At 43.7% G+C, this 13323-nt stretch overlaps 1 protein-coding gene across 1 annotated transcript in view; it reads right to left on the reverse strand.

Annotated features, from left to right (window-relative positions):
* Positions 1–3812: 3812 nt before the first annotated feature.
* The window catches only part of ASXL2 (ASXL transcriptional regulator 2), a 141627-nt gene continuing 132116 nt past the window's right edge, over positions 3813–13323 (reverse strand). The window contains exon 12 of the mRNA XM_068279915.1: positions 3813–10347. Within this exon, the coding sequence (XP_068136016.1) occupies positions 8149–10347 (2199 nt within the window). The 3' untranslated portion in view covers positions 3813–8148. The remainder of the gene's footprint in view (positions 10348–13323) is intronic.

The following is a 13323-nucleotide window of genomic DNA, read 5'->3' on the forward strand; positions in this document are numbered from 1 at the left end:
AGGGATCGTATGGCTGCCTTTACTGCAAACAGATTGTGAATCGATTTCAGCCTGAAAACGTTCACAATCTGTGGTGGTGGTGCTGCTGCCGCCGCTCCCCCACCCCCCCTGCATGCATTACCTGCTCCGGCCGGCGCGACTCCCCAGGTCTCCGCTGTCTTCTTCTCCACTCTAGTTTGGTCTCCGGCTCCAGCAGGCTTCACTTCACAGGAAGTTTAAATTGTACAGCGCCCTCTACTGTTTAAACTTCCTGCCGGGCAGCAAGAACTGAAGCATGCCGGAGACGGAGACCAGAGCGGAGACGGAGCAGCGGTGACCGGGGAAAGTCGCGCCGGCGGAGCAGGTAATGTATTGCCGCTCTATTGCGTCGGTCATCGGGCACTTGAACGCCGCTAGCGACGCACTCCCTACCCGCGGGCGATCGACGGTAATTTCCCGCACGGAGCGATCGAAGGGATCAATCTATTTCGGGACGAAATAGATAGAAATTTAGCGTGTAGCGTGAACGATGTGACAGCAGATTCGATCCCAGTGATCGAATCTGCTGTCGATCGGCGGGGAATCGGCCTAGTGTATGGCCAGCTTTAGATACTGGTCATTATCTCTGGTGCATTGTCTTCTGGTTATCTCCTGCTGCGTAGAACAATGCCTAATTGCTGGCCAGATAGATGGTTAGATAGATAATTTCCAACATGCTGGAAATTATCTATCTGGCAGGTAAATCTAACAGAAAATTGTATGGTGTACTAGGCATAAGATAAGAGCTTTCTGTTCAATCATAGTTTCTGTGCTGATAGCGTACACCATACCCTGTATATAGTTTTCTAAATTCTCTCATATATATGTAAATAGATATATGTATATATTCATATATTACTTCAAATATATTATTATACGTCTGATTTCAGTTTAATATTTTCAGCCAAATTGTGCGAACACGAGGTCGCCGCTGATCGTGAATCTGGAGTGTTTGTGGCACCCGCTCAATTGCTAGTCTGGCTCCATCGTTCAGCAGGGCTGGAAGTATGTAAACGTTATACTGCTATAAAAAAAACAAAACCGCCATACGTATAAAAAACACAAAACAAAAAACAAACGACCTGAATATCTATAAAACATTCTGTCACATGGATCATATCTGAAAAGCAGTGATGTCACATCTGGAAAGGATAGCTTATATCTAAAAGGCAGGGGTGTCACTGCCACAAAGTAGCCCATATGGGGCCTGAGTCATAAACCTCCTTAGCGGTAACCCCGTGCTGGACACGGGGTAAGCCGCCGCGGAGGATTTCTCAGGCCCTGCTGGGCCGATTTGTATAATTTTTTTTTCAAACACGCAGCTAGCACTTTGCAAGCTGCGTGTTTGGTCCGATCGCCGCCGCTCGCCTCCGATCCGCTCCCCCCCGCATACCCCTTGCGCAGCCTGGCCAATCGCCGCCAGGCTGCGCTATGGGGTGGATCGGGACTCCATGTGACGTCACTCCGTTCATCACCATGGCGACGGGGGAAGCTCTCAAGGAAATCCCGTTCAGAACGGGATTTCCTTATGGGCAAGCGGCGCCGATCAGACGCTACGGGGGGGACACCGCAGGGAGGGGGGAAGCATGTAGCTAGCGCTAGGTTAAAGGTTAAAGGACATCCGAGGTGAAAATAAATGAAATTGTATCTATCCTCCTTGTCCTAAGAATAACTTTTTAAGATATTCCACAGTTATATTTTATATTGAAATCTACTTTTTAAGTTTTTACTGTTTTAGCTCAATGACACATTCATTGATGCCAGAGCTAAAATCTATGAACTACTGACCCTTTTTAACTCTTACCTGCTCTCAGAAGCCATTTTATGCTAGGAAAGTGTTTTATAGTTGTAATTTCTTATCAGTGAGGGTCACACTGTAGTGTGACCCAGTCCTGACTCAGATAGGAACTGACACTTGCATACCTGATGTTTAACTCTTTCAGGCAGAGAAAGAAAAAAAGGAACACAGCCTAGTTATTTGTGTGCTAGGCACTGTACATACCCATGTCTATCTCATCATGTCACCTCGGGTATCCTTAAGCTGCACTACTATAGTATTGCGATAGCGATATTTCACTAGCCCGGCTGCTACCACATTAATTAATGTAGTAGCAGCAGTCGCGATACTTCACACCTGCAAGGAGCGGCCGCACAATAGTAACGAGGGCGCTTAAATTAGGAGCTTTGCTAAACAGCACTACCGAGCGCAGCGCGCGGCCCTGTGTTTAGCTCACGCTGGTGTCATTTAGCTCGCGCTGCTATAGCACTGCAACTTAAAGGGAAACCGAGGTGAGAGGGATATGGAGGCTGCCATGTTTATTTCCTTGTAAACAATGCCAGTTGCCTGGCAGCCCTGTTGATTGTCTGGCATAAGTAGTGTCTGAGTCAAAACCCTGAAACAAGCATATGGCTAATCCAGTAAAACCTGAGTCAACTGAGTAAGAGCACCTGATCTACTGCATGCTTGTTCAGGGTCTATGGCTAAAAGTATTAGAGACACAGGATCAGGCGGACTGCCAGGCAACTGGTATTGTTTAAAAGGAATTAAATATGGCAACCTACATATACCTCTCACCTCGGGTTCCCTTTAACCTCCTGAGTGTTACGCCGCTCAGGAGGTTTTGCCCGCATAATTTAATAATTGAATTTCATGGCTGTAAAACCCTTAGCTAGCACTAGGCTAGCTAGTAAAGGTGTCCGGCATCCCCGGATCCCCCGTTTATACATTACCCTGCCTGGATCCAGCGATCGGCGCAGCCTCCCTGCACAGCTCCGGTCTTCACTATGGGGAGGATCGTACATGACGTCATGAGCAGACCCGATCCTCCCCATAGAGAAACCGGAGCTGTGCAGGGAGGCTGCGCCAATCGCTGGATCCAGAGGGGGGGGTCGGTGGTAATGTATAAACGGAGGGTGCTGGACACCGGGGGTGCCGGACACCTTTACTAGCTAGCTAAAGGTTTTACAGCCATGAAATTCAATTATTTAATTATGGGGAACTCCTGAGAACAGAGAGCAGTATGCCCGACACAGTGTCGGGCATACCGCTAAGGAGGTTAATGAATCAGGCCTATGTAGAGTAGTGGAGTAGTGATGTCACGCCTGTGAATGATAATGTATCTGGAAAGTGGTAAGATCATCTGTAGTTTCCTTCTATTTGAAGAAAGTACTGTACTTCGTTGAGACAGACTTACTGACAAGCTCACAGCTTTTGTGATGTCTCCCTCTAGTGGTTGGTTTTGACACTACATAACTGTAAACATTCACCTTACCATACAAGAGATGAGTGTCTGTTTGAGGGGACGGAACGTGCAAAATGTATTTTCTACCACGTCAGGGATTATAGCATGCGTGAAATCATCTACTGTAATCTGATGTGGCAAACAAGCACAGGAGGCTTATATTGCATCACCTAGATGTCTGCCGCTTACATGCCCCTTAACGATAAGATCCCGCATCCAACCCATCGTTTTTGATTGATGGGTTCGATCCAAAAAAAGATCAATCCTGATTGGATAGCAGGATTTCAGGTGTTAATGGGCACGATCAATTGTTTCAGATCAATTACCGTAGTGATCAGAAACGACTGATCGGCCGCGGTATTGTACTGTTATTAGGCACCATAAAGGTGGCCACACACCATACGAATATAATATAATATATATATATATATATATATATATATATATATATATATATATATATATATATATATATTTATTTATTTATTTATAATTTAAGAATTACATTTTTTTTTCTAGATTCTTTTAAAAAATCTGAACAATGCATCACACATCTGTGTTTAATTTGTCCCCATTATGAAAACTTTTTGAAAACTCTGAAAAAAAATAGCTTGGGTCTGTAAATCAAGAAACCATTAAATTTTCTAAAAAATAAAAAATGGTTCAGAATGATCTGCCACTACTGATCGACTGCTATTCAATTCAACAATTACAATCCATTTTTTCTGATTGGTTGTAACATTTGAAAAAAAAATCGGATCAATGTATCACACAACATATATGTCTGTGGCCCCCTCTAGTCGAATAAAAAAAAAAAAAGTAAATCTTAAAATGTCTTGGAAAAAACAATCGTTTTAATAAAAAATGGAAAATTGATTTTTTTATTGTATATGGTGTGTACGCCATCTGACCTTGAGGCATCTTCCACTAATGTACAATGTTATTTTATGTTCACTCAGCCCAATCTATGTATGCATCTACATATACTGTTGCACCAGAGGTTGCCAAACCTTTTTTGGCCTACGGGCCGCTTTCCAGTTCAAAAATTTGCAGGGGGGCTCGGGATGTGTTGAGGGTTATTGGGCAAAACATGTGAGATTAGGGATCTTAGAGGTGTTGTTTGTCTTGGGAAAAAAGGTTATGGTTGCGTCTACGCTGTATTTATTTGGGGGGGGGGCTATGGTGGTGTTATGGGGGTAAAAGAGTGGGGTGGGCGAGTTAGGTCGGGATGTGCATGCGCAACTCAAAGGAGGAAGAAAGGCCAACAGGTTTTTCTACAATTTTCCTAGAGTTTGCTTCTACCACTGCTACAGTAGCCTTACAATCATCCTGGACACAGCTTCTGTGATATCGGCCGCCGCTATAACTTGCCTCTGGCCCTGCTGATCTGCAGCCGCTATCTCTGTACACACCTGAGGCTATAGCTTGCCTCTGGCCCTGCTTCTCTGCAGCCGCTATCTCTGTACGCCCCTGACGCTATAGCTTGCCTCTGGCCCTGCTGATGTGCAGCTGCTATCTCTGTACACCCCTGACGCTAAAGCTTGCATTCCAACCTGCACTGATTGATGGTATAGCAACTTAAACTTTCCTTTCTATTGAAAAATCTCAATCAGTTTTGTAAGAAATCCTACGAAATACCTGATGGGGTATTGCACTTTTTGCTGATTGATTATGATTGACCCTATCCCAAACTGCATACGATTTGTATTATATTCATCTCACTGACCATCTCTGCTCAGATTTTATCTTACAGAAAAGATAAGATGAAGCCTCTAATGTTACTCAGCATGTTTCTGTAAAGACCTCTAGTACGGTTATTCTCAGACCAGAATACATAATATACAGCCTAGGGCAGAGTCACATGCTCCCCTTCCACAGATACAAGGGCCCCCTTCCAGAGCTGGCGTGGTTGTGGCCATACATGTTATGTTTAAAGGGCCGGGCCCAGGCAGAGGCTAGGGAGGCAGTTGCCTCTGGGAGAAGAGCCCTAAGGGTGTGCATGTGGCCCCCCAATGCTTTGCCCCACTCGGTCAAATGCAGACTATACTGAGGAGAGGGACTACCTAATACTCGGGGCACATCTGCCTATCTATACTGGGAAGGGGGGCTACCTAATACTGGGGGCACATCAGACTATCTCTACTGGGGTGAGGGCTACCTAATACTGGGGGCACATCTGACTATACTGGGGTGAGGGCTACCTAATACTGGGGGCACATATGACTATCTATACTGGGAAGGGGGGCTACCTAATACTGGGGGCACATCTGACTATCTATACTGGGGTGAGGACTACCTAATACTGGGGGCACATACAGTATGACTATCTATACTAGGGAGGTGGGCGTCTTATACGGAGGGCAGATCTGGTTATCTAAGCTTGGTAGGGGGTCTTCCTAATGGACTGGTCCACCACCAGAACATTGAAAACTCTCCCCACACATGATCATGTTTCAGATGGAGAAACTGTCTAGGGTTAATATAATGTTAATTGGTGGCTGGGTGGGAAAAAAATGATAGAATCTGTTGGAAAAAACTGACACATGTATGGATAGGTTAAAGTAGTTGCCAAATAGACTGAAACCCATATAAACCCTATTGCTCTGCCTAGCTACACGAAATGGAATTTAGGATCGCCAGAACAAGGTAGTAGTGGGAGGGGAGGAGAACTCACACCCACTGCCTACAGGAAATAGCAGAAGGGCGTGGTGAGCAATGCAGAGCAGTGCTGAACTAGTCAGCATCAGCACTTTTTTTTTGTATTGTAATAGAAAGTTTGGATGGGCCGTAATAAGCCACTATGGGATATCAGTATATGCGAATAAAACCTGAGTTTACTGAATACGGAGGTTGCTGCTTAGACATTAAAAAAGCCCACTGCCATGATAAAACATCCTAACAATAATCTACTGTAATGATGGAAGCTCTGACTGCCCACTCCTGATTTCTTACAGTGTACCCGAGGTGACATGTGACGTGATGAGATAAACATGTGTATGTACAGTACATGTAGTCCCCGACTTACGAACGCCCCGCCGATACGAACAGCATGGATTCTCTGTTTCCATGGGAACAAGTCAAAATTTTTTTTTTCAAATTTGACTTCTAGTTTTTGAGAAAATCAATAAAAAAAAAACTAAGAAAAAAATGGCTTTTAAACTTGTATAAATGGGTACAAAGGGCAGAGGTGACACAGAGGGGTACACTGGAGGCACAGAGGAGGTACAGGGGACACAGAGCAGGGACAAGGTCCTCCAGCACCCAAGGCTGAGACACCAAAGTGCGCCCCTCCATCCCTCCCACCCCAGCCGTCACACACTGTTTGCTATTAGACTAATAGGGCCACAGGGCCCACAACCTCCCCAACACCTTCATCTCTAGTTATCTGGCTTGCAGTCACTGCTATGTATCCCCTTTTATTATTTCTTTCTGCTTCATACACAATTAGGAATGATAGCTGAATGATAGCTGAATGAATTGTGCGTCCCCCTCCTACACTGCGCCCTGAGGCTGGAGCCTCTCCAGCCTATGCCTCGGCCCGGCCCTGGGGGACAGAGATGGCACAATGTTCCAACTTAAGAACAGTTTCAGGTTAAGAGGGAACCTACAGTCCTTATCTCGTTCGTTAACCGGGGACTACCTGTACACAATATATAAATAAGCAGGCTGTTTCACTTGCTTTATTTTGCTGCCTGAAAGAGTTAATTTCTAGGCATGGAAGTGACAGCTTCTGTCTTGTCGGGAATATGGTAAACATCACTAATAAGCAAATTACAGCCATTAAAGTTTTTCTGGCAAAATACAACTTCTGAGGCAGGGAGAGATAAAATACATCAACTATTGACCTTTTTCGAACTCTGAGACTCTAAACAGGCTGCCCGGGTTAGAGGCTGTAAAACATTCAAGTAACTTTGTCAATGTTTAAATATAAAAAGAAAACCCTGGGATACTTAAAAAAAAAACATTTTAGGATTTGGAAGATAAATATAAATGTTTATATCATCATTTTATTTTCATCTCGGGCTCACTTTAACTGGTGTTGTGCACAGAATGGCTTTATTTAGGATAAAATAAGGTGAAGATCAAAGTAACCTGCTACACGCACTGTGAAGCCAATCAGACGGTACGTAACTGGCCTGCTCCATTTTGTGAGGCCAATCAGATGTTATGTAACTGGCCTGCTCCATTTTGTGAGGCCAATCAGATGGTATGTAACTGGCCTGCTCCATTTTGTGAGGCCAATCAGACGGTATGTAACTGGCCTGCTCCATTTTGTGAGGCCAATCAGACGGTATGTAACTGGCCTGATCCATTTTGTCATCACATGACAAGGCACCGTGACTGCTTTTCCTTGCAAACATCGCTATTAACTTCTTTATGGTACATGGTCAACAGGTCAAACCTATTTCTATGTATTATAAAATATATACCTGAACAACCTTAGGTAGCTTTACATTATTGCTTAAACAGGGGGTCCTGCATCTTGTATAGTGCACAATCTGGAACAAGTAGAGTATAAACAAAGAGGGGTAATTAAAAAAGGGACTATTGCTTATTTATCTCTTTCATTCTTTGGAAATAAAATATTAAAACGGTTAAAAAACCAAAACAATATCAACACTCCCTTGTGTACTATTTACAGTTATAAGTGCAAACTTATGTCATGATTGATCAGGGTCACAGAGAACCCTGGAAAGTACCCTCCATGGTCTTTGCAAAACTCCAAAACATCAACAAGAGGACATTTTCTTACTACTTTCAGAGGAGGTTATAGCTGACACAGCCGGCTACAAGCCCTCCACCATCAAGACTTCCAGAAAAGTATCTTCTACAAAACACTCTGGAAGGTCAGTCACAATGATACACATAAACGGACCCTTCCTAAAGGTCACCGGACCACCAAGCATGACACACAGAGTTTGGAGGGTCCAATGCAGTCGTCATGGCAAAATGCTCCACAGCCCTTGCACACAATCATGGCCTTCAGCCGACAGTAGCATCTGGAAGGGGACAATTCCATAGTGCTATCGTCCGTGAAGGCCTGAACAGAAATTGGCTGATCGGGACAGCTGGAGTTCATGCCATGACTGGAAGGGATGGTTGTGACAGTCACAGAGAAAGAGACAACATTGTCTGCATTGGATGAAGTAAAATCTCCAGCTGTGGGAATGGAGGACCGGTGTAGACCATCCGATGCAGAGATGTTTATGGTGCCTCCATAGCTAGATCCAAGAAGACTAGCAGGATTTCCATAAGTCCTGCCTGGCTGCATCATTTCTGGTTGGTAATGCTGGGATTCTACCGATGCTCCATGCGTTCCAAACATCTCAGAACTATTGTGTTTTAACCGGACGCCAAAAACATTAGCCATTTTGGCCAAATCCCTAGCTATGTTGGCATCATTGTAGATGTTGCCTCTTGCGACAGCTTGAAAGGTCTCCTTCAAGTCAAGCTGTGGAAATTGTTCAGTTTTTGTACTTTTGTTGGACACAGTTTCTGATTTTAGAGGCAAGGACAGCTGGGGCCCAAATTCAACTCTAATAGCTGGATTTGCACATTCACTAGCACTTTCTTCAGACTCTGAGTCCTCCTCTCCACTCTCAGTAACAGATTCTGTTTCATCATCAACAAGGTCTAAACGATAAGGATCATTTAAGGAGGATTCAGCGTCTATAATACCAACTGGAATTCTTTTAAATGCTTCTGGAACCCTCCCATAGGTTGAGAGGTTGAGTAGGTAGTGGCCAGACATGGCTGGCTTTGATACCCGTCTCCCGACAAAACCAAGCATGAACCGTTGGGAGACGTTCTCCCTCTGGGGAACGCCATTATTAAATTCAGATGTATTCGATGAATTTGCTGAGTTCTCCTGCCAGACCTTCTTAATAAGAGATTGTAAAATTTGCTCCTGGTTTGCAGTAGTAGCTACAGAACCCTGCAATGGATTACTACCTGAGCTGCTCAAGTCCGTACCTGAAAACAGCTGCCATATCCTCTGGCCGGATGGATGTTGGCGATTGTGGGACAAGAATCTTTCAAGCTGTTGGGCAGCTGAATGAGACATATTTTCTACGTTTTCCCTTCTACAAGAATCTGATGCTTGTAGAGCAGGCCCCATGCTTGTGCTGTGGGATCTTTCTGCTGACGTCAAGGGTACAGTCTTCATTTCAACTTTTGTTAGTGGCTTGGGCAATATTTGCTCTAGAGGAACCTTCTTTCCTTGAAGCAGCTGAGTAACAAGGGGATTGTTTGCAGGGATGCTGGAGCTGGATCTCATTGGCTGTCCACTGGGAGATACTAACGTCTGGGGTCTCACTCTGGCATCTGTTAACTGCTGCCATGTTGTTGTATCATTCACTTGCGTCGATACGGACATCTTCAACTTTACAGAGGATGAGTCCATTGTAGATGACCCAGTTCGAGCACCTGGGGATGACAATGGACCTGCAGAAGGTGCAGTGAAAGGTGTTTTTGACTCATGTGCGAAGACTCCCTGTGTGCCGTCAACGTTGTTGCTTTCAGCGCACTGGGCCCTGAATCCTAACCCTGAAACCCCGGGAAACTGCATAGCCTTATCTGGTGTTACGAATTCCGTGTTCAGATTTCTGTTTTCAGAGGTTTGAGAGAGAGGGAGTCTTGGGGGGCCGGTTGGAGTAGTCGGGATTCTGGGTTGTACACCGGGTTTTTGCAGTAGCTGTGCTCTTGCTGCACCGTGAGCTGGTATCTGTGCTGCAGCCTTGACTTCCCCTTGGGGTTGGCTAGCTGGCTGCGGGGTTGCAGTTCCCCTTTCACCTCGCCCGCTTCCAGTATTTCCCAGGTCCAGTAGTCTCTTTCTGGTTTCATCACTTTGACTTTTGGGACCACCCCCAGGCCCTCCTCCTCCCCCAGGGCCCGGCCCAGGGATGGAACCAGCGTGGGCGGCTGCCTCCGCCGCCCTCTTCGCCCTCGCCAGCTGTGCTTTCGCTTTGATGTCTGCCAGAGTACGGGCTCCGGTTCTGCCGGGACTGGTGTTGGCAGATGGAAACGTGGGCCTGTGAGAGACCTGGCTGCTGAGAAATGGCTTGGGAGAGATCCACGACAAGGGAATCTAGAGAAGAAGAAAAAGTACAAATGGTGATCTATTAGACAAACGGTTACAATTCATTGCTTTAAAGGGAATCTGAAGTGAAAATAAACTTATGATACAATGATTTGTATGTGTAGCACAGATAAGAAATACAACATTAGTAGCACAGATATGAGTCTCATATTGTTTCCAGTACAGGAAGAGTTAAGAAACTTCACCTGTTATCTATGCAATAGAGCTTCTCTGAGCTCTGAAACTTGCAAAGTTGACAAGAGCTCTGTCTTCTGAAGCTTTTATCTCAACATCTTGTTTGTTTAAGGTTTTACTACAGAGGAAAGTTGAAAAGGTCATTAGCTCAACGAAATCATTTAAAATGCTGAGTGTAATGTGTAAACTGCAAATATTAGAGAGTGATGCAATGTTATATAAAAAAAAATCTATATAAACTGAAAATAAACATAGAAGACTATTTTCTTGGCTACTAATGTTCTATTAAAGGGGCACTATGGTGAAAAATTGTAAAATTTAAAATATGTGCAAACATATACAAATAAGAAGTACATTTTTTTTCCAGAGTAAAATGAGCCATAAATTACTTTTCTCCTATGTTGCTGTCACTTACAGTAGCTAGTAGAAATCTGACAGAAGCGACAGGTTTTTGGACTAGTCCATATCTTCATAGGAGATTCTCAGGGATGTATTTATTTTCAAAAGCATAAGTGGCAGTTGCTCTGTCCAACTGCCAAAAAACAGTAGTGAGCAGGTAAGCTGGTCAGCATCATTGTTTAAATCCTTTTTAGGGAATATCTTTATAAAGAATAAAAGCCTTGCTGAGAATCCCCTATGAAGAGATGGACTAGTCCAAAACCTGTCACTTCTGTCAGATTTCTACTACCTACTGTAAGTGACGGCAACAAAGGAGAAAAGTAATTTATGGCTCATTTTACTCTGAAAAAAAAACGTGCTTCTTATTTGTCTCTTTGCACATATTTTAAATTTTACAATTTTTCGCCATAGTGCCCCTTTAATTATCAGTACTACACATAGAATTCATTACATCATACATTTTTTTTTCACTTCAGTGTCACTGTAAGCAGCAACTGACGCTTCTGAAACCAGATGACTCGGTCTGATGTCACTTTTCAAGCTTCACTATTACTGGATCATTTCCCAAACAATTGGTCTGACTGTCCTTTTAGGTTCTCACTTAGGAGGTCTGGTAAAAATGTAACCAAAGATGTAAAGATAATTACATGTATTATCATACATTTTCTTGCCTTGCCATCTTTTGCCACAAGGAGGCAGCATTGTCCCTTGTGATCTAATGATCAGTTTTATGCTCTGTATGGATCCATAATGCATTCCATGGCTACAGAACCATGGTGGGAAGTTTTCTTTTATGCCATCTTGTCTTGGGTGTCAGAAGAAAAGTTTTCATTTACTAAAATGCTGCACTTAGAAGCACACGTATTTGGATATCTATTATATGCCCACTGGGCCACTGCTGTGATCAGCTTCCAGGAGCTGGACATAAGTGTGACGTGTATTGCCCCATATGTGATTAAGAACTTGTCCTTCTGGTCATTGGACTGGGGTACGACTTTAAAGAAAACCTGAACTGAATATTAAAAGTCAAAATAAGCATACACAAGTCATACTTACCTTCCATGTAGTCTACTCCTCAGTGTCCTTCTCCTGTCCCGCGTCCTGTTTGTCCACTGTGATCAAGGGAATTTTCCATCCTCCATTTTGAAAATGGCCATTACCCATAACAGCTTTCTGGCAAGCACACAGCTAAACTGTAACATCGCCCACTTGAGCCATAGGGAAACATGGACATTTCCTGGTACATCAGTTTTCCTCTCAGCTATAACTGACAGCAACTGACATTTTATTGACAGCAACTGATAGATTTCAGATCTGACAAAATATTGTCAGAACTGGAAGCGATTATTGTCAGAAGAAAATGGTGAGCTTCTGAGAGGAACTGATGGCAAGGTAACTATGTAATGTTCATTTGAAGCTACCTCATGTGTTTAGTTTAAATATTTTTACTCAGTACAGGTTCTCTTTAAGTGATCTGTGGTGGGCATTTTACACTGTGAAGATTCCAGACGCGGATTAGTTGTTGCTACAGTGTAAATGGGCGGCATGGTTTTACCATTTTCACTAATAATAGTTTTGTCAAAGATTACATTTTGCGAAGGAAGAGAGAACCGAGAGCCCAATATGGTGAAGTAAGTATTGACAATTGATAAACTATTTAAGAGTAAAATAATACTCACAAACCAGGGTTACCTCCAGGTAACCACTGTATAAGCAGGTGAGGAGTTTGACCTGTCCCCACTCAGGATTAAAAAGTCGCTCTCTGTAGATGAGAAAAAGGGGTATCCCCCTCCACCAAGGGTGGATGTAAAGTGCAATATAAGCTGAACAGAGGCGCCAATAGAATAAAAACAGTAATTAAAACGTTAAAAGTTCGCTGAGGAGGCTAGGGTGGCTCCGCCCCCTCCAAGCAGACACAGAAAACTGCGCAATGTAAAGAGAACAGTGTACTCCAACTTCTACTGCCTGAGGAAGCGGGCCTATACCCGCGAAACGCGTTGTATATTATTACCCTGGAGTGTACCAATAAATTTGTTCTCTTTACATTGCGCAGTTTTCTGTGTCTGCTTGGAGGGGGCGGAGCCACCCTAGCCTCCTCAGCGAACTTTTAACGTTTTAATTACTGTTTTTATTCTATTGGCGCCTCTGTTCAGCTTATATTGCAAAGATTACATTTTGGTTGTCTTTGTGAGCTCCTCTGATGACAGTCAGTGACATGACTATGTACTCTGTAATGTGCTGCAGAAGATGTCAGTGCTATATAAATACATAGTAATAATATGGTAGAACATTAGACTATGACTATGGTAGGATTAGATTGTGAGCTCTTATGAGGACAGTCAGTGACATGACTATGTATTCCGTAATGTAAGCAGAAGATGGCAGTAATAA

The sequence above is a fragment of the Hyperolius riggenbachi genome, chromosome 4 (genome assembly GCF_040937935.1).
Source record: "Hyperolius riggenbachi isolate aHypRig1 chromosome 4, aHypRig1.pri, whole genome shotgun sequence".
NCBI classification, from domain to species: domain Eukaryota; kingdom Metazoa; phylum Chordata; class Amphibia; order Anura; family Hyperoliidae; genus Hyperolius; species Hyperolius riggenbachi.